The sequence below is a fragment of the Colletotrichum godetiae genome (genome assembly GCF_030913485.1).
Source record: "Colletotrichum godetiae strain CBS 193.32 chromosome Unknown BDP55scaffold_13, whole genome shotgun sequence".
Taxonomy (NCBI): Eukaryota; Fungi; Ascomycota; class Sordariomycetes; order Glomerellales; family Glomerellaceae; genus Colletotrichum; species Colletotrichum godetiae.
The window spans coordinates 870,739-890,056 of record NW_026851261.1 but is presented as its reverse complement, the minus strand read 5'-3'; the positions used below and the strand labels follow the sequence as shown (position 1 = coordinate 890,056).

The window sequence follows — 19,318 nt, the reverse complement described above, 5'->3', positions numbered from 1 at the left end:
GAACGACCAGGAAAGTTTTTAGACGAAAGATGCAAGGCTGAGGCCTGGGAATCTCAGCAACGATGGATACAACAGAATTGTGAGTTGCCGGGCCTCGTGTGCTTCAGTGACTTCATTGCTGGATGCTGCTCAGCTCAGCGTCGCAATATCGTAGCTTGGGTGCTTGGGTACCTCAAGGAAGCTCTGTCCATGGCTACCTCAAATTAAAGCGGCAATGAGGGGCAACTCATTCCATGGTGGGGCAGCTGGAACTTTTTTTTGGTTCACGTCTTTTTACCAGCCACCTTACTACAATATCGTGTGCTCGATCAATGCCTCGACAAGTCCAAGACTTTCGGACCCAGAGTCCGGGAGGGTATCCAATATTTGACTGGCAGATGAATTGCCAACTGATGATCCCATCATTGGGCTGTAAGAGATTCGCTGGCCACAAGTCTGTCTGCCCAAGTTTCAAAGACTCGAGCTGCATAAAGGACGCATTGAGCCGGCCTTGATCAGGGCTCCTCACGTGAGATTTACGCTAGTCCGCTTTCGCTCATTGGCAAGCTTCTTGAAGGTTCCAGAAAAGGGTAGCAAATCAGAAGCAGCCAGTCAGAGCGGGAAGTGGCTCTTGGTGATGGAGAACTTTTTGATGTTGATGAGAGTTCAAGTGAGAGTGAGTGACAGACTGGAAGTTGATAGCAAACAAACTCTACACATCAACACAATACACATACCTCAAGATTCTCATTCAATCTCGCAACCAGTCCAAGTGAACCGTCAAAAGGGTTCATTTTTCCAAGAAACTCTTTCAAGCTACCACACCTCAAGAAACTCACCACAAAATAATCCATCATGGGTGACAAGCATCTCAACGAGCTCCTCAAATGGAGCATCGAAAACCAAGAAGCCAGCGAGAACGGCGCCTCAGCACCCGCCGCCGACGCCACAGCCGCAAGAGCGCCCGCCAGCACCCTCAACCCGGAAGCCATCGCCGCCCTCTTCGGCAATGGCCCCAGCGACGCCGAGCTCATGAAGCTCTCCATGGAGGCAATCACCTCTCCGGACCCGGAAATCACCCTCGACAACAAGCTCATCGCCTTTGACAACTTTGAGCAGCTCATCGAGAACCTCGACAACGCGAACAACATCGCCAACCTCGGCCTCTGGACCCCGCTGCTCTCCTGCCTCGAGCACGAGGCCCACGAGCTGCGCCGCATGGCCGCCTGGTGCGTCGGCACCGCCGTCCAGAATAACCTGCCCAGTCAGGAGCGCCTGCTTGCCGTGGGCGGCATTCCGCCCCTCGTCGCGCTCGCGACCAAGGACGGCGAGCAGGAGGCCGTGAGGAGGAAGGCTGTATATGCGCTCAGCTCCGCCGTACGGAACTACCAGCCCGGCGCGGACGTTCTTACCGATGAGCTGCAGAAGAAGGGCCTGCGTAACGGCAAGGTTGATGCTGAGAACATGGACGACATTGATGAGATTATGAACGCGCTCAAGGCCAAGATTACGGCATAGAGAGAAAAGGAGTGCGAGAAAAGGATGGGCTTTGGGGAGGATTTGGTATGGTTAACTTGCATGGACGGCGTTTCGGCGGGTGGTTCGGCATGAGGGTTCTTTTGACGTACGGGGCGACCAAAAGAAACATGGGATTATGGTATTAGACGATTACTACCGCATAAGATGAACCAAGAATTTGATCGCACAATTTTGGCACAAAGTAACACCTCGAGAGTGACCGTATCTGTTGGTACATTCATATACAGGCTTTCTAAATGTGTTGATATCGTACAAAACGGGATACCCCTTCTCAATAACGTCCCCCCTTTTTAATCCTTGAACTTTCCGTAGAAAGGAAGACCAAGAGCCTGCATCAGAAGCCTGGCCTGGCGGTTTGAAGTGGCGCTCGTGTGGATGAAAATATGGCAACCTGGAAGGAGCTATGGAGACTCGTCAGCATCATGGTCACAAGATATAGGCAGACGAAATATCTCACCTTGGCAGGGTACATGTCGTAGTTGATCTGGAGCTCGGGGAACCAGACCAGGTCATCGGGTCTCAGACCGATACCAATACCACCGTTTCCGTCACCAGTGGTTGCGTTGACACCGGGCCAGTCCTTGATCTTGGGCAGGACGAGGTTGATCAGCTTATCAATGAACTCGTACGCCTGGGGACCGTGCATGGTCGTTTTGACACCGGTCTTGTCGCCCTCGCGAATCTTCCACTGAATAACGTTGTTCTTGGTCTTGGTGACCTCGGGGACGTTGCCGCTGATGGATTGGACGACTGAACGAGCGACCTGGAGCTGTCCCGGCAACTTGGCGGCTGAGGGGATGAAGGTGTGCAGCGATACGGCCAAGACTTTGGGGACGGACCGGCAGTCGATGTTCTTCTCCAGTAGGTCGAGCTTGCTACCACCTCTGGGTCCGCGGAGGGGACGGTTCTTGTTGTATGGCGAGGAGTCGTCCCATGCCCTTAGACGCTCCCGTACCGGGGGGTCTGGTGTACCCGGGGGCTTGTGAAGGTAGGTCATCGTGAGGAGGTCGGCGGCGATGGTCGTATCGTACGTCTGGCGCAGCCGAGGGAGGTTAAAGGGTCCAGGAACAAAGTCGCGGGCCGTAGGATCGGTGGAGGGCGGTGATTGAATAGGATGAAGAGGACCTCTGTCGTACTTAGGGGGATGGTACTGGTATCTGCCGCCTCGTCTATTAGCCTTCTGTTTCACGCAGTAGTTGAGTATTTCATTGCGCACCTGTTTCCGGGAAGTTGCTGCGGTCTGTCAGACAAGCGCTTCGCCGTGTTGAAAGCTTGAATGGCAGCATCGTCAGGGCCAGGCGCAGCCAGGGACGAGGTCTCGAGGTCGGGGAACTGAGCCTCTGCGGCACCGGTAGATTCGCATCGCCGGGCGACGAGAGGGGTCAATTGCCACGGCGAGCGTTGCCTGCAGACAAACCGAGTTAATCGGGAGCTTTCCCGTAGAGTGGCCATGGCTATTCGTTCAACTGTGACGCAACCTAACACGTCTGTAAAGGTAAGTCGCGATGCTCGAAATTTCAATCTCGAAATGCTCAAGTCGGCCCGTGCCACCTGTGGCTGGTACGGTTCTAAAAGTGGATCTCAGTGCTCAGCTCCGGGGATTGCTGTGGCTTGACTCTTTTGCGGTTGCAAGCCTGGATCTCCAGGCGACAGACCACGGAGTGACATCCTCGTGTCACTCGGGGGCCGTCGGAGCGAACCTCCATGGAACGTGATCAGAAGCCTCCGGACTTTCGGGCCTTCAAGGTCGGTTCGTCGTCGTTGCACTGTCGTCATCGGGAACCAGGCCGCCGTCAGCGGGACACCCTCCATCGAGCTTCGGACTACCCTACAGTGAGGCACCGACGATCCATTCTACTAGAGCGCGGGTAAATCGTGCACGCAGCTCGATTACGTAGCAGTCATTCGGGCCCTCAGCTGAATGTCAGTCACCAGCTCAATGGGTCAGCAAGCGCGCGTTCGGTTGCAGAAGCTGGAGCTTTGCTTTCCGCTATGCCGGGCTGACAGGGTGGGGAGACACACTTGAGCAGCACTCTCGGACACGATCAGGCAAAGATGGGATGGACAAATGGGCAACGATGGACACTGTGTGCCTCTTGCCCTCTTCGATGTGCGGCGGCGGCGCGCGCTAACATGCAGGTTGCCTGATTGTACCCAAGATGGACGCGAAAGCGAACGTGTACAGGTTACGCGAGCGCTTTCTATCGGATTGGAGGTTAGTTTCAGTGACAGATCAACGTCCAACACACACAAGGCGGGGGGGCTTGGGAGTAGCAGATGGTGCGACAGAGTTCCCATTCATTGTCCAGAGACTTTGATCTTTCTTTGCGGGCGTTGGGCGTTGCTATGGGGTGCGGGAGTGTGTGTAAGCGCATTGCTTCTCGTGCTAAGTTAGAGTTAAGCCTCTAGGGTGGCTCAGTGAAAGACACTCGCATTGTTTTCGTTATTCTAGCTGTTCTTCGTCTGTTCTTGGCGAAGCCTGTTCTGTGTAAAAGAAAATCACGGAGCAGGAGGCTTATGAAACCAGGAGCATGGACCACAGAGCCATGATATCGGATCTACTGCGCACGTAGGTCTGGAAGTAAGGGACGCTCCAGGATGTGTCCCATAGGGTATCATTCGGGTCCTAATAAATCACCTCGAAACAAGAGGCGAGACTTGACCAGAGTCACGTCCACCCTAAAATGTTCTTGTGCAGGCCAGGTCAAGACTTCCACTCAACATTTCCCATTTTGACTAGGGGATCGAATGACCTGCAATTGATGCGATGGGCGACTTGCCACTTTCATCTTGTTAAATGGGCAGCCTAGTCAATTTCGGATGTTCCTCCCACGCCGGACAAGCCCTTACGTATGTCACCTCGCGTGGACATTGGATGTTGGGGCAGGCTACTTTTACTCATATTCGGAGCTTGGTCGGTCATATGTAAGAATTGTGGCAGCCAAGCTCTCAAGAACATTCTGGCTTTTCCCCTGCTATTACACTACCTGCTTCGGTCCCATCTCACCACGTAATACACACCTTCGGCTACCAACCGAAAAAGCCTATACCACAAAAGTCAGCTAGAGGAAGGACAGGTCAGCTCGGGGTCACGGTCATCTTGGATACGTCGTGTCCGTATGTCTGAGGTAACAGTAACAGCAAGCAAGCAAACCTGAAAGTCCGCCTTGCCGCCACCCTCCACCGACCTGGCGCTCCCAGACTCCCGAGTCAACTGACGGCAAGTCCGCAAAGGACGCCGAGTGTCCCCAGCAGGAAGTTGAGGTGGAAATCTCTCAGGGGCCGCAAGTACCATTCCACCCAAGCTTTGCCGCGCCGGTACGAAAAGGCGCCCTTCTATGGTCCGTCCACTTGGTGACTCTCCACACACCAATTCACCGTGGGCACCCTGTCAAAGCTGCTGCTCACATTGGACCCCGAATTTTCTGAGCCAAATCCACGAACCACCACCATCTGACCCTTGTTGGCGCCAGGAGCCAGTCGAAGGTCCTTCGCTACCTTTATTGCTTCAGCAGTCCCCCGTGTGTTCAACCATAGGACTCCGTCTTCTCACTTCTGCTTCTTCTCTTCTTCACGCCGAAGCAGCATATCTCTTTGGCTTCAGAGAATCGAGCTTGGCTACTTGGTGGACAACAAATACTTGATCAACACCCATACCGTACCGTCGCAGGCTACCAAAACAGCGAAATCCTATCACTCTGCTGCTACATCGGAAAGCCCAGAGTCCAGACCTGATCATCCCAGCGGCCCAGCCCCGTCTTTTGCGACTGCGAAAATCTGCCCCGCCGACACGCGCCTGAACCCCTCCATACCTATCCTCGCACTCGGTGCATTCTTCATCTTCACACAGCTTCGCTCCCCACCTCACCCACTCCCGTATTGCTGGCCGATGGGGGTGCGACTTTCAACCTGGCCATGATTCCGGACCGCTGAGACGACTGCTTCTCTCGAGTGGCCAAGCCCCTTTGGCACCAAATCGCGAACCTAGCTACTCCAGCTACTGGCAGCACAGAGGATCTGCAACCATGAAGGGCAAAAAGTTTCTTAGCCTGCGAGACAGGAATGGCACCCATCGTAGGAGCAAATCCTCAGAACCAGGGCAAAAGGTGAGCTTCATATTCCAGGAACTGGAGATGGTCCTTTTCAGAGCCCGTTTCCATGGGGACAGCCACACTAATCCCACTCTCCAAACCTAGAATCGACCACTTTCGTCTGAAGCGTTTAGATCGCTTTTCAAGAGCGATCGAGCACCGACAGACGAGGAAATAAAGGAGAAGGAGATGGCTAAGGTACACCAAGCGCTGGACTGCAACATTGCACAAGTCTAACAACACCATAGATCGAAGACATTACACACCTTCTTGCCGAGAGAAACATCACCGACGTTTCTGCTGAACACATTCGAGACTCCCTGAACAGCAAATTCGCCGACGGCGACGTCGACAAAACCGTCGAGTTTATTCAGCTGCAATGCAAAGCAATGGCCGGCAAGGTTACACACTACAATCCTCAAATCGAGATGGTTGGCGCAGAGAACAGGGGCAACGTCACATGCTACCTTGACTCTCTGTTGTTCGCCATGTTTGCGAAGCTGGACGCCTTCGAATGCATGCTGAAGAACGAATTTACGGACGAACCAAGGCGCAAATTGGTCACGCTGCTGCGCTTGTGGGTGAACATGCTGAGGAGCGGGAAAATGATTCACGCGGATATGGTGAGTTGTGGCTCGTCCTGTAGTACTCAACATACGCTAATTGTCACAGACCAAACTGATACAGGATGCGCTGGCCGAGTGCGGCTGGAGTGACGCCAAGCTCCTTGAGCAGCAAGATACTTCCGAAGCCTTCGCGTTCGTCACCGAGACGCTCCAATTGCCCCTATTACAACTACAAGTCGACCTCTTCCACCATGGCAAGAACGACAAGGACGACCACAAGCTGGTCTATGAGAGACTTCTGAATCTAGCGGTGCCCCCTGACTCCGAAGGCAAAGGGATCAGGCTGGAAGACTGCCTGGAAGAATACTTCAACACACAAGTCGACGTACTCAGGGACAGCCACGAGGACAAGAAAGAGGCGGAGAGGATAGCCCCGAACACAGCCACAAATGGCATACGGATTGTTACTCAAGAGAATAAGCTAGAGGCGGGCGCGCAAGACTCGCTGAGTGCATCTCCCGCGCAGCTTTCACCAGTTCTGGAGCGGCGGTGGACAGCCTCGCAAGCACCTAATGGCGCGCCAGAGTCTCCTAGTAGCTCGTCACGACCGACTCCAAGACACCGTTCAACTAGTGTTATACAACGTGTGGTCCTGGAGGAGAAGGACAAGGACAAAGACAAAGGCAAAGGGGCCGAGCCATCTACCATGCTGGAAAAGGCGCGACGGACGAGCTCTACCGTGGTGAAAGCCGTGACGATTCCAGCCTGGCAGTTCTTCAGATTGATTCCGTGGCACGCCGCCGGAAACAAGGAGCCTAAGAACGACATGGAGGTCGCTATGAACTTCAACCAACGCCCTGTTGTCGGTATCTGCCTGAAGCGGTACATGATGTCAAACTCCGGCGTTCCACAGCGCCAGAACACCTTTATCGACATCCCGGATAGTCTGAGGCTTCCGCACTTCATGCTTGGCGACGAGACGCAGCTTGAAGAAGACCCCAACGGCTTCAGCATGGAGTATAAGTTAGTGCTACAGTCTGTGGTCTGTCATCGTGGCGACTCCGTCTACAGCGGACACTACATCTCATTCGCCAGAGTTGCGCCCAAACTTCTCACCGATAACAGAAGACATGACAATGACCCCCCTCCCGACTACGAGGAAGCGCAATGGGTCAAGTTCGACGACTTGAACATCGAAAACAGGGTCACATATGTGGACGATATCAAGCAAGCCTTGAATGACGAGATGCCATACCTCCTCTTTTACCAGATCGTACCGATGGTAGAGGTGGCGTCAACAGAGGAGACAGAGACCGAGCCTCCTTCTTACAACGAGTCCAAGGTCAGCGTCAACTTACCGACCACACCAAACCCGGTCAACGGCAATAACTCCGGAATGTCATCATCGCGAAGCGACTACTTTGAGAACACCTCAATATCCCCACCTAAAGCACCTAGCATTCGCTTTTCGTCGGATTTGGAGCGCCCTAGCCGCATAAGTTTCGGCGATGACGAGCCGTACCTAGGATTCAAGGATTCTCGACGGGGTAGCGTCACCTTCACGGACTCCACCCTAGGCACGCCAGCAATCACACCGGATGCTATATCGCCCGCCGTGACCCCGGGAGAGGAGACAACGGCCCAAAGACTTTCACGAGCCGCTGCTCTGTTCACGGGCAAGAGCAAGAGCAGACCTACGAGTCAAGCAGGAGAGGGCCGCATCAGTCTTACGATGACTCGACTCGGCGGGCTCATGCGACCTAGCAAGGAGCCGCTCCGTGATCCCAATAGTAATGTGAGCAGCAACGCGCTCGCGACATCCATCAGTGCACCTATTCCTGATCCAGTAACTGAAGAGGAATTCGTCGAAAACGCCGATGCCGAGCCAACACCGGTTGCAGCACCGCTTGCGGAAACCGACAGAAAAGACTCCAAGGATCTTAAAGAAAGGAAATCCTCGGAGCATCATCAAAGGCATCACAAGAGAGGCAAGTCCAAGAGTCGCTCTACAGAAAAGAAGAAGCACAAGGATGGAGATGAGCCGGAGCGAGAGTGCGCAGTGATGTAGAGACTTTCCGACGACAGATCAAACAGATCAAGAACGAAGGACAGACAGGAAGACAAAGTTATGAGTTTATCAGCGTGTTGATAAAATTGGGGTCAGATTCGACGAGAGCTTGTCTCGGCCCTGGAATAGCGAGGAGTTTGGTGGACCGAGATAGACTTGGAAAGCAGCAGCAGAGAAGAGGTACATACACTGTAGGTGATTTCGCGAGAGAGGTCGCAGCGCCTACAGATGATGAGCAGCACGAGAAGGGTGTTCTAGCGGGGTTTTTGTTCTTTCCTTTCGGGATCATGAAAAGAAGAAAAACGGAATACCATGGAATTGGAAGCAAAGAGGGAGAGAGGGAATCGATGTCATCCATCCCTCTCTACACACCACAGATAGCTTGGGATAGAATATAATACTGCTGATGACTGGGTCGTCACTCATCAAGATTCAGCTACCTGACCTAATTTCCCAGTTTTGTGTGTTTCCCTTTTTGACGCATTTGAATAAGCGAGTACCATGTTCCTGTTTCCCGCCATTGACTGGGAGGAAACGGCGTCCTGAACGTAGGACGCAAAACATCTTCGTGGGCAAAGTTATCCCACGGTAGGAGCAAATTTGATGGGGTTTTCCATCCGCGATAGCAAATTCCGATCCGTCGTCCTTTGCCAATGTCCTTCCTTCCACGTTCGCTCAGGTCCACCACTAACGATAAAGGCAGGGAGATATATGTGCCTCTCAGCATCCTTTTCGTTTCCGAGCAAAGTAATAATCGGTGGACCAATCGAGCTTCCAAAAAAGTTTGAAGAAAAAAGAACCCAGTGTGTGTAAGACAACCCTTAGTCCTCATCATTCTGACGATCAGCGACCATCTCGGCAGCCGTGTTGATGACCTTCTCGGGCGGGCGCTCGACGACGATGTTGGGCTCCGCGGGAGACGAGATGCCAGGCATGGGCGAGAGGTTGCCGCTGGCGACACCACTGCCGCTTCCGCCGCCACCAGGGACGGGGATGCTGATATCCTCGGGGGAGCCGGGAGTGATCTTGGGGTCGACACCGGGGATGTGGACACGCTTGGCCTCGTTCTGGTAGGCGGCGGGGATAATCTCGATGATCTCATCACGGGGGAACTTGAGAATAGGAATGTCCATGGTGGCGCAGTGCATCAAGTAGGCGTAGAGAACGCGAAGAACAGACTCGTGCGCAATGATGAGGAGATCACTCTGCTCGCGCTCCAGCTCCAAGATGATGGGCTCGAGGCGGACGGCAAGGTCGTGGTAGGACTATAGAATGTTAGTGTTGTACAGGGGAAAGTAGCGATGGTCTGTAGGCATACCTCAGCGCGGGGGTATCTATGGTGATACGGGTCGAGCTCGTGCTTCTCGACCTCCTCAGGGTAGAGATGGCGGATAGCTCGCTCCGACATCTTCTCGCAGACACCGGGGTTGATCTGGCTCATCTGCGAACGCTGGCGAACCTTGAAGCCCTTGTTCTTGAGATAATCCGCAGTCTGAACGGTGCGGCAACGGGTGGAGGTCCAGACTGACAGAGGGCGAAGGGGAACGGCATTGCCACCCTTCTCGACGAGGGCGGCGCGCTCCTGCTCGCGGTGCTTCAGAAGCGTCTCGGACATTCGAGCAGCGTACGCCATGCCCTCCTCAGAAAGAGGCGCATCCGCCTTGTACGAGTCCTCTTCGGTGGTAACGCCAGCTCGAACGAAGTAGGTGGTGCGCGACTTGATGTGAAGGTTGGTCAAGTAGAAGACGATGCGGTGAGAGAGGTAGCCAAAGGAGACATTGTTGTAGAAGAACTTCTGTCCCGCGTTGATCATCTTGATGTAGTTGAGCTCCTTCTCGTTCATGGTGTCGAAGACGGGGATCTTCATGTCGATGCGACGCAAGTACAACTTGGCAGCCTCATCGGGGTCCATGCCGGCGAACTGCACATGTTAGCAACGCATGGCTATCGATTTCGTATGATTACTCACGTCAGGGGAGGAGATCTTGACGTTGCGCGCATTCTCACGCAGGATGGCCTCATCGTCGACGAAAGACTCAATGAACAGCGTCTATCAAGCGTCAGTGACTTTGAGTCAGCATAGTGGTCAAAACAAATCTCACCTGAACGTCGTGCTTCGCGAGCTCCTTAGCCAAAGCACGACGACCAGCCGCAGTGGGGTTGACAGCATCGTAGATCGCAACCTGACCATTCTCATGGTTCAGCCAGGCATAGATGTCCTCGCGGCACTTCTTCAGAATCTTCTGACGAAGAATTACGGACTGAGGAGAAGCGTCGGGGAAGAAGTAATCTTCGGGAACGATACCGCCCTTTCCAACGGTTGCACGACGATAGTCACCGAGGTGAAAGATGCGCGTCTTGACTCCCAACCTGTGAAACGTCAGTTAAAGCGCCTCAGATAAGCCTTTTCGACTCACCAGCCCAAGTAACGCGCCAGGGAAACGCAGATGTGGCTGAAAAATGTTAGTTTTTTTTTGTTTTTTGTTTTTTTAGTTTTCCTTTCAGACCGAAGTCGGAGGAGTGACTTACGTCTTGCCACGAGCCGGAAGGCCAACCATGACAATGGCGATGCGGCCAGAATGGAACAGGCGGCCAGACATTGTGCTATAGAGCTGAGCCGGCGCCATATCCTGATCCTCGGGGACATCATGAATGCCGTCGATGAAGGTCGAGCTCTTGCGACGGTATCTCGGCGCGTTGGCCGCGATTTCGGCGGTACTATCATGAGAAGGCATGTCAATACCAAGTTCTCCGAGTTCCGGTCGAGGGCGGAAGAAAATTCTCTGGAGTTCGAAGATGCCGAGCATCTCGGCCCAGTCCATGGCAGCCCTCTCTCGCTCCATGACTGATCAGGTGGCAAAAGAGGATCAGAGGTAGTGATAGATGTTTCGATAGGGAAGTTGATGAGTAGGGGATAGAAGATGAATAAGGCAGTGAGCTCAGAGGTAGTGATGGATATTGTGATGGGTAAGTTGACAGAGAAGAGAAGGAAAAGAGTGAGCTCAGTGTAGAAAGAGAGGGAGAAAGAGAGGAAAGCAGCAAAAGTAAACAGCAGCTTAAGGGGCGTGGAAAGAGGGGGCAAAGGGCGCTCGCCACGTTTGTAGTTCTGGTGATGTTGTGCGTCCTATTTGGGTATTCACACCTGGACACACCCGCCTCGTTTGTAACTAAGATCTCATAGCCACCAGCCGTCGACAGTCGAAAGTCAAGTATAGTCAGGCATGCTGAGTTTGGGTGGGAAGAGTCCAGCCGGGCGTGGGTTGTTTGGACATGGTTGAGTTTGTTGGCAGCATGACAGCCAGTGACAGAGTGGTGAGTCCAAAGGCGATGGTCTCTGTTTCTGGGATTTTGTTTGTGTCCTTATGCCCCAATATGTTGAGATGGGCTAAAGACGCCTTTCAAGTCTTGCCAACAGTCATTCATGACGAGACTGTGCAAAAAGGCATATGATGATGGACCTTTTCCATGGTAGTCTTTGTCTTATCAAGCGTTGCAAGTTCCTCTCACTTGAAAGTTGGGCCTGTCGTTGCGAGGACAGAAGACCTTGTATATCAGGAGGTTGGATTAGGGGCGAGCCATTATCGATCATAGAAGAGGGCTTAGGCGAGGTAGATTTGGCTAGCATAACTGGCGAATTGGCTTATAATCTAGCTTCCTGGAGACACTAGCTTCCTAGAAGTGACTTGTGTTTCTGACTGGATTCGAAACGCAATCACGTAGTGTTCAGAAGCACTTGCCTCAGTCACAGAGGGGAAACTGATATGTAGAATATGAACCGGCGGGGTTATGAAGACCCCTCCTTTTAGAGTAGATAGGTATCTAAGATGAAAGGAACTCACAGTAGTGTGTCCATCCTGATGGTTGGAGCCGAATCTTTTCCGGGATCTCGAAGTAACAACGGAGTCAAGGATGATGCTCCGTCGTCTGAGCTGGGAGCGGGCTGCGCTTGAGGCAACTACTCCGTACGGCCTCTGGACCGGGTGGAGGGGCCGCTGCGGAAGAAAAGAGCGGAGACACGGTGACGCACTGTCTGCTCTTGAGGTTCGGATGTGTTCAGTTGAGGGAAGTAGCCGTCGTTCTCCAGTCCTCGCGAAATTTATCCGAGGTATATCTTGCTCTCGATGAAGCTCAACGAACTTTGGTGGCAGCAGGTAAAATCGCGCAGGTGAGTTGCTTCAAAGGGTTTGGTGATGGCTATTCGAGGTTGAAGTGGCACTGGTGTCTGAGCTGTCCCGTTCCGATTTAAGCCGCCAATTTTTGTATGGCCCGCGGCTCTTACAAGGAGGCTCTACGAAGGCCTGTGCTGCCGGAACCCAACCAAAGAAGTGTTCAAGGAGTGGCGTAGAGTATGTTGGAATTCGCGAAGTTTCCAGGAATCGTGAACCTAGGAATTTGAAGCCGAGGATATCTGAGACGTGAATTGAACTAGGTAGGTCGTCGTCGCCCAGTAGCAAATCGCTTAGGTAGTGTGGTAGTTAGTGAGCACAAAGACTAACACTGTGAGAAGAGAAGGTGTTGGGCTCAGCGACGGAGAGGGCCAAGGGAACGTACCGGATGCGGGCAAGGGTCTATCGTCCATCCTGGGACTAGCCCGGGGAGACGACCCGACAAGTCAGACCCGGTTAAGCTTCGGACCGACAGGGCCTGCTGGCCTAACGTACACAGTAAGTCTCTGCTGCCACCTCGAAAGATGGATCTTATCACGTGATGAGGCAAGCACGATTTTGTCATTGACCGGGAGCTGGAGCTCCAGAACAAAGATCCACCGCGACTTGGACCAGTCGTGGCTGCCAGCTGTTCCCATTGGATTTAGCGTGGCATTGTGGCTCGTGCTCGACCAGCACCTCTGGCTGTAATCAGCGAAGAAATTTATTCAGACTTTCCAATCATCACCAACCCGACTCCGACTCGACGACCCTCTCTCCCCCCAACGCCCCTGCCTGCCCATTGCGCGAGCATCAACCGATCCCGAGGGCAGTCGCAGCTGTATTATTTCGAATAGATCCAGATCATCTGGTTCCCTTGTGCTTCTCTTTCCGACTTTTTTTTCCTTTTCTTGCCCTTCCTCTACCCGATTCTGTTCGACTCAGGCCCGCGCCGACCATCGCAGCAATGGCGTCAAGCTTGGAACAAATCCAGAATGTTCTCCTGAACAACCCCGTCGCGCACTCCCTCTCAGATGCCATCAGCTCCTTCTCGGAACGGAGGGCGAAGCTCGGCTTGTCCAATCCCGGTACCACCGAGAACTTGACTAGGGAGGTCCAGCGCGATGTCTTGCTTACGAACTACATGTTCACCGGCCTTCGCGCCGACCTGACCAAGGCCTTCAGCATGTCGCCTCTGTTCCAGGTTTCTCACCAATTCGCCATGGGCGAGCGTTTGAACCCGTACACGTTTGCTGCGTTGTACGGAACAAGCAAGGTTCGTCCACAACTGCGCTGCGAAGCAAAGCGCCATGAACTTAGCTAACTGGTTTTCCAGGTCTTCTTGCAAGGAAACATGGATAACGACGGCCAGCTCTCCACCCGATTCAATTACCGATGGTCCGATAAGCTCGTCTCGAGAACCCAGTTCCAGGCCGCCCCTGGCGCTGGCCAGGAGATGCTCCAGTTCGAGAACGAATACACCGGCGACGACTTCACGGCTTCTCTTAAGATGCTCAACCCCTCCTGCCTGGACGGCGGTGTTACCGGTATCTTCATTGGCAGCTACCTCCAGTCGGTCACTCCTAAGCTTGCCCTCGGCCTCGAGACCGTCTGGCAGCGCCAGGCCATGACCCAGGGTCCCGAGACTGCCACATCATACTGCGCCCGTTACAAGTCCAACGACTGGGTTGCCACCGCTCAGCTCCAGGCTCAGGGTGCTCTGAACACCTCCTACTGGAGACGTCTGTCTGAGAAGGTTCAAGCCGGTGTTGACCTGTCCCTCTCGCTTGTCCCCGGTGCCGCTGGCGTCATGGGCGGTTTCCAGAAGGAGGGTGTCACCACTATTGGTGCCAAGTACGACTTCAGAATGTCTACCTTCCGCGCCCAGGTTGACTCCAAGGGCAAGCTCAGCTGTTTGTTGGAGAAGCGCATTGCCGCCCCCGTCATGATGACTCTGGCTGCTGATGTTGATCACTTTTCTGTACGTGCCACGATATCTTGGAATCGGAGAAGTTCACATGCTAACAAATTCTCTAGCAACAAGCAAAGATCGGTGTCGGTATCTCCATTGAGGCCGGCGGCGAGGAGCTCCAGGAGCAGCAGGAGACTCTGGGTGCTCAGGGAACCCCCAACATCCCCTTCTAAACCCGAAAAAGAAACACGAGGACGGCTTGGTGCAAAGCCAAGCCAGAACCGAAGCTCCGCTCCTAATCGAACCCAATAATTGATGTTTTTCCCCGGCGAGAACAAGAAACGATGTAGACGAACTTGATTTTCTTTCGCAAGTTCTCATTCTTATACTGCTGTCTTAGTACAAACGACTTCACGCCTCAACAGCACGGACCCGACAAACCAGAGTATCGGATACTCCCCTCCTCTCTGGAGGTCTAGTCCGCCCGTCACGTTCATGTTCGTTGAACCTCGACTTCTCTACTCGGCCGGATAGAAAGACCTGTGTATATTACGCTCAGCCCGAGCACAAGAATCAGGGCCAATATGGTGGTGTATTGGCTGGCTTGGATGCATTTTGGGAGGCTTGGAACGGCATACCCGAAGCGGAGTGGCTGATGCCACAACTCACGAGAGCATTTACACAAGGCTACACATTACGAATGGCCTCCGTGATGAACAACTCTCGTATGTACTGTGTATGAAGGAGATAGAATTCAATGCTGATATAACATCACTTGTCATGTACCATGGGTATGCTATAAACGTGAGGCAGGATATTGGCCGCACAGTCTCTGGAATGCATCACAAATAAAACCTTACTTTGGGTAGTTTGCTAACTACGCCAGATATGTCTAGGCCTCTACAGGTTATTCTCCGAAGCAATTTGCTTGTACAGCGCCTTTAGCTCATCGTCGCTCATTTCCTTGATGCCAAACAACGCGTTGTCGCTCTTCGCCCACGGCTGAGCAAACTCCTTCTTGGAGCACGCGTACAAGAGCTGGGGGTACATCACATCAGGCGTCATGATACCCTTCTTGATAGACTCCATACAGTTCGCGTAGATCGCGTCAACGTCGACGGTGGTAGTCTCCCACGAACCGCTCACGGCCTCCTGAGCGAGCGCACCCATCTGCTTCTGCGACTTGACGGCGGACTGAATGTACGCGATCCTGTTGGCCGTCTCCTCGGGGTGCATCAGGGTGCCCACGACAGCCTTGCCGACGTCGGCGAGCATCGTGTAGGGGATGACGTTGTCGCCGTCGTTGAAGAGCGAGAGCTTCTTGTTCTTGACGTCGACGCCCATGAAGCTGGACCGGATGCCCCAGTCGAGGAAGGGCCCGTTGGTGACGATGGTGTAGGTGAACTTGCCGCCGGGCGTCTCCTGGGCCTTTTGCTGCATGTGGCCGTGCGTCAGCGCCTTTATGCCAAAGATGGGCAGGCTGGGCACGTGAGCGCGTGTTGGGTCCAGGCCGAAGTCGGGCGGGATGTAGCGGTAGACGCCTGCGGCGACGGCGGCGTCGACGACGCGGGTTGCTACTTTGGGGTCGAAGCTGTTTGTCGAGTTGATGAGGGCGTCTTGGCCCTTTAGGGCCTGGGTTAGGGAGTCGAGGGACTCGTAGTCTACTTCCTTGACTGTGACGCCCGTAGGGAACTTTTGGGAGCCGGTTTTGCGGGTTAGGATTGTGATGGTGAAATTGTTGGAGTCCATGAGGGCCTTTAGGAGGGAGGGGCCTAGGTTGCCGCCGGCCTGGGGTTTGTCAATGGGTGTGCCATTAGGGAGATGGGGTGATACTTACGCCGGCGAGAGCGACGTTCTTGATTGTTGGTGCCATGATGTTTAATCGGTGATGATCTTATGTTTCTTCTCGAGGAGCAAAATCAATGTCTCGCATGAGAGCTCAAGCTGGCTGCATGTCCTTCTTATGAGCTCCAGCACTGGCTGAGCTATCTACGAGGAGAGCAAGGATGAGAGCTGCGTCGCGTCACGTTCCGGACCGCAAGCTTCGAAAGCATATGCCGCTGTGACGCCATTCCGTTCCAGGCTCGTCTGAAGGTAAAGCTGGTCCTCCATTCGTGTTCGAACCGCCAGCGGGAAAGGAGAGACCTTCGCTCTTTCGCGCTCTTGAGCTCTGACCCTTTTGTCATCGTGGGAAATGGTTATAGCAGATGGGGCGCACGTCCGGTTCGACGTTCTTGAATAAGTGCTGCGGCGGGTGTCTTTGCGTTTCTGCACGACACGGGCTGCCGCCATTTCGACATCTCGATTGTGTTTTCAAAACAGAACGCTGAGAAGCCCCGGATACTGCCTAAATACATATCCACTGACGAGGTAGCCGTAGTCATTGGCTATTTATGCTGAGCCACCGTGAACAGGCCAGCAAACGATCGGTAACTGAGTATCAAACCCACGGAGGTATACAAGAGAGACTGAAGATGCAGAAGCTACTCGTGGAATGTCTCGCCCCGCTCAGATCTAAAGAACATGCGCAGTCCATTGGCTCTGCAGCTGTCTGAATATGCATGACATTGGCCTTCGAGAGATGAGATGATGAGAGCCCGTGGCGGGTGAGCCGGATACGGGAACCTCGCCATGTACTTCAAACTCAATTTGTAAAATGAAGCAATGAGACACCACAAATCCAAAACCCGAAGCTGACAAAGGGAGATATGATTCTGAAGCGCACGGGCATCCCGGCACGTTACGAATCCCGATTGCGGTCGGTGCCGGAGTGGGGTCCCGGACACCGGAGGTCCGTTGGCCTGATCTTCGGGATGGTCGGGCGAGGTTGGGATACCCCTTCGACGAACGTTTCTTTGCTTGCTTAAGTCATCTTTAGTTTAGGTTATTGGTCGAGAGCAAGATGATAGTGAGAGTACGGAGTTTAATGGGACATGTTGTGATTGCGAAATTGCTTCGCGTATGTGGCTTGTGTTTCTCGTCCTCTTGTTTTCTCCGATCATGTTTCAATCATCTTGTTGCAAGCGCGGTCTGCTCTTCAAAGAGGAGCATGGCCGTTCACAGACTGAATAGGTGCCCATGACAAGTCAGTATACTCTTCAGAAGAAAGTTCATCAAGACCATCTACAGCAATCAGAGAGACATGGATCCGGGAGCATGCACTGTCTAGCCTGCCCGGATCAGTTGCAGCCAAGCTCATAAAAACAACCTACACTATCCACGCCTCAACACACATGATGCTCAGATTTCCCCTCCTTTGCACTGCGTCACCAAGTACCAACGAAAAAGCGTTTCAACTACAGCTTTCAAAACATTCACAAAATCAAGCAAAAGGTAATGCGGCGACCGAGACTCGAACTCGATGCATAAGCAAACGCCAATGAAGAAAATGGGAAGCTTATATGTTACCCTTACACCACCGCCGCAAGGAAGAGGAGCTTTGTGAGCTTGCTGCAGGTCCAAGGCATAAGCACACCTTATGTAGCGTCCTGGAGGGGTAACGTGAGAGCTAGGCTCGATTGAGAGCCCCGTCCAACCGTAAGGTACGACCAAAAGGCCAGGGGGATGTAGGAGGACGGTTCGCGGGTGGTGGTACGTTGTAGGGAACAAATTTAGTTTCACTGAATGTCTGGGGTAAATGATGAAGAGTATCCGTCTCGAGAGAAGAGGAAGGGAAATGAAAGGGATTGGGAGAAGTGGAATGCTCAGGAATGAAATTGAAAAAAAAAAGATTTTGGGTGCTAGGAGATTACTTTTTTCTTCCATGCTAAAACAGAGTAGTGGTCGGTGCACCAATGACCGCCACTCACCAGCGGACAACCCAAAGGCCCAACTCTCAGCACCGCTCCCATCTTCACTGCTGTTGTTGGCACCATCATCATGCGTCCCTTCTCAAGTCTCCTTATTCACCTTTGTTTTCTTCTCTATAACTGCTATTATGATAGATAGCTGGAAAGGATAGAGAGAAAAAGAGAGACGACAGCTCATCAAGAAGAGGTCCAGCTAGTGTGCTAGGCCATGCTCCTTGTATACCAAGTGCTATCGCTACTCTTCAGTATAACGGACCCTGAGACCTCGATCTTTGCATTGCGACGAGTTCTGTTCTTCTCAATATAGACATATTGATGTCGAAGAGACCAAGGAGACAGTACGCCATATCTTCTTTGCGTGAAGCCTGTCTCCTACTTGCCCACGACAATCTCCATGCTAGGCAAACATCTTTAAACGAACGTTCATGTGCCAAGATAGTCCTTGGTATGCCAGTGATTTCCGAGATTTGATCTTGCAAGGAGTTGCTAACTCCTACGGGCTCCCACTTCTTATTATAGAAGTACATGTCTCGTGGGGCCAAGAGCTCTTGCAGTGTTCACCCCCTCGTAAACCACCTGCACTGTGCGAACTCGAAAAGGGCGGTCATGGCATTATCTGGCCCAAAATCCGACAAAAACACAAGACATGTATCCGCCTCTCGATACCATCAGAACATGGAGTTGATGGCTTCGAACAGTTCGGCACTACTGCTCTTGTCTATACAGCACGTGTCGACCCAAACATATTGAAAATGGTGTTCTTTTGCAAGGCGTGCGCTCTGGACAATCTTGTCGGACCGTTTTCGTAAACTCTTGGCCTTGTTCGCCGAGTTCGTCGTAGTCGACGCCATTAGGGCTTCGACAGAAGCAAAGGCTTCGCGATTCTCCTCGTATTCGTGGAGCCAGCAGAGATCTTGAAACGTAACTTCATCTCTTTCCAATTGTGAGAGAGAATCGCGTATTGAGGCATGTCGTCGTCAAAGATTTCCTCCAACTGGAGGGAATCAGCATTTATGAGCCTCATGCTTTCTTTGATCGGAGAGCCTTCGCGAGGACTAGTCTAAGATATACGATGCTGATGAAGCCTGACTTTGCTGGTACAGTCAGTAATGCAGCACGCCGACCCAGAAGTAAGATGTAAGGATAGCAGCGAAACGTTGAATGCTTACGTAGATCAGCTCGGCGACGAAGTCGGGAACTCGGTCGATT

At 53.0% G+C, this 19,318-nt stretch overlaps 7 protein-coding genes and 1 non-coding gene across 8 annotated transcripts; 3 read left to right on the top strand and 5 right to left on the bottom strand.

The window, feature by feature from the left end:
* The first annotated feature begins 598 nt into the window (after positions 1–598).
* Positions 599–1,607, top strand: BDP55DRAFT_658708 (nucleotide exchange factor Fes1). Its single transcript, XM_060574501.1, has one exon. The coding sequence runs from the start codon at positions 835–837 to the stop codon at positions 1,495–1,497; it is 663 nt and encodes a 220-aa protein (XP_060431816.1). The 5' UTR covers positions 599–834; the 3' UTR covers positions 1,498–1,607.
* Positions 1,608–1,808: 201 nt separating this feature from the next.
* On the bottom strand, positions 1,809–2,970 carry BDP55DRAFT_548608 (54S ribosomal protein L7; the record flags this gene model as incomplete). The annotated part of the gene is made up of 3 exons (XM_060568857.1): positions 1,809–1,919; positions 1,976–2,675; positions 2,735–2,970. The coding sequence occupies 3 exons, from the start codon at positions 2,968–2,970 to the stop codon at positions 1,809–1,811; spliced, it is 1,047 nt and encodes a 348-aa protein (XP_060431815.1).
* Positions 2,971–5,353: 2,383 nt separating this feature from the next.
* Positions 5,354–8,545, top strand: BDP55DRAFT_78301 (ubiquitin carboxyl-terminal hydrolase). Its single transcript, XM_060581222.1, has 4 exons — positions 5,354–5,624; positions 5,715–5,807; positions 5,858–6,232; positions 6,282–8,545. Exons 1-4 carry the CDS (start codon positions 5,544–5,546, stop codon positions 8,241–8,243), a joined length of 2,511 nt encoding a protein of 836 aa, XP_060431814.1. The 5' UTR covers positions 5,354–5,543; the 3' UTR covers positions 8,244–8,545.
* A 519-nt stretch (positions 8,546–9,064) lies between these two features.
* On the bottom strand, positions 9,065–11,050 carry BDP55DRAFT_548507 (6-phosphofructo-2-kinase; the record flags this gene model as incomplete). Its single annotated transcript, XM_060568846.1, has 6 exons — positions 9,065–9,508; positions 9,562–10,164; positions 10,213–10,293; positions 10,346–10,613; positions 10,661–10,696; positions 10,773–11,050. The coding sequence occupies 6 exons, from the start codon at positions 11,048–11,050 to the stop codon at positions 9,065–9,067; spliced, it is 1,710 nt and encodes a 569-aa protein (XP_060431813.1).
* Positions 11,051–13,355: 2,305 nt separating this feature from the next.
* BDP55DRAFT_548863 (eukaryotic porin) lies at positions 13,356–14,533 on the top strand (the record flags this gene model as incomplete). Its single annotated transcript, XM_060568876.1, has 3 exons — positions 13,356–13,664; positions 13,725–14,369; positions 14,426–14,533. The coding sequence occupies 3 exons, from the start codon at positions 13,356–13,358 to the stop codon at positions 14,531–14,533; spliced, it is 1,062 nt and encodes a 353-aa protein (XP_060431812.1).
* Positions 14,534–15,200: 667 nt separating this feature from the next.
* On the bottom strand, positions 15,201–16,173 carry BDP55DRAFT_726991 (isoflavone reductase; the record flags this gene model as incomplete). Its single annotated transcript, XM_060579230.1, has 2 exons — positions 15,201–16,088; positions 16,138–16,173. The coding sequence occupies 2 exons, from the start codon at positions 16,171–16,173 to the stop codon at positions 15,201–15,203; spliced, it is 924 nt and encodes a 307-aa protein (XP_060431811.1).
* A 1,050-nt stretch (positions 16,174–17,223) lies between these two features.
* BDP55DRAFT_692635 (uncharacterized protein) lies at positions 17,224–19,133 on the bottom strand (the record flags this gene model as incomplete). Its single annotated transcript, XM_060577141.1, is given in 7 exon segments — positions 17,224–17,284; positions 17,534–17,561; positions 18,366–18,615; positions 18,635–18,638; positions 18,671–18,767; positions 18,819–18,919; positions 18,973–19,133. 7 exon segments carry the CDS (start codon positions 19,131–19,133, stop codon positions 17,224–17,226), a joined length of 702 nt encoding a protein of 233 aa, XP_060431810.1.
* Positions 17,638–17,725, bottom strand: BDP55DRAFT_t119. Its single transcript has one exon. It is a non-coding gene; the product is annotated as a tRNA-Gly (tRNA).
* Positions 19,134–19,318: the final 185 nt, after the last annotated feature.

What these genes read in the sequence shown, in the direction of transcription:
- BDP55DRAFT_658708 (XM_060574501.1), top strand. Translation starts at nt 835, where the DNA reads ATGGGTGACAAGCATCTCAACGAGCTCCTCAAATGGAGCATCGAAAAC.
- BDP55DRAFT_78301 (XM_060581222.1), top strand. Translation starts at nt 5,544, where the DNA reads ATGAAGGGCAAAAAGTTTCTTAGCCTGCGAGACAGGAATGGCACCCAT. An exon ending in CCTCAGAACCAGGGCAAAAG is followed by an intron (nt 5,625 to 5,714) that starts GTGAGCTTCATA and finishes CTCCAAACCTAG; the next exon opens with AATCGACCACTTTCGTCTGA. An exon ending in AGGAGAAGGAGATGGCTAAG is followed by an intron (nt 5,808 to 5,857) that starts GTACACCAAGCG and finishes ACAACACCATAG; the next exon opens with ATCGAAGACATTACACACCT.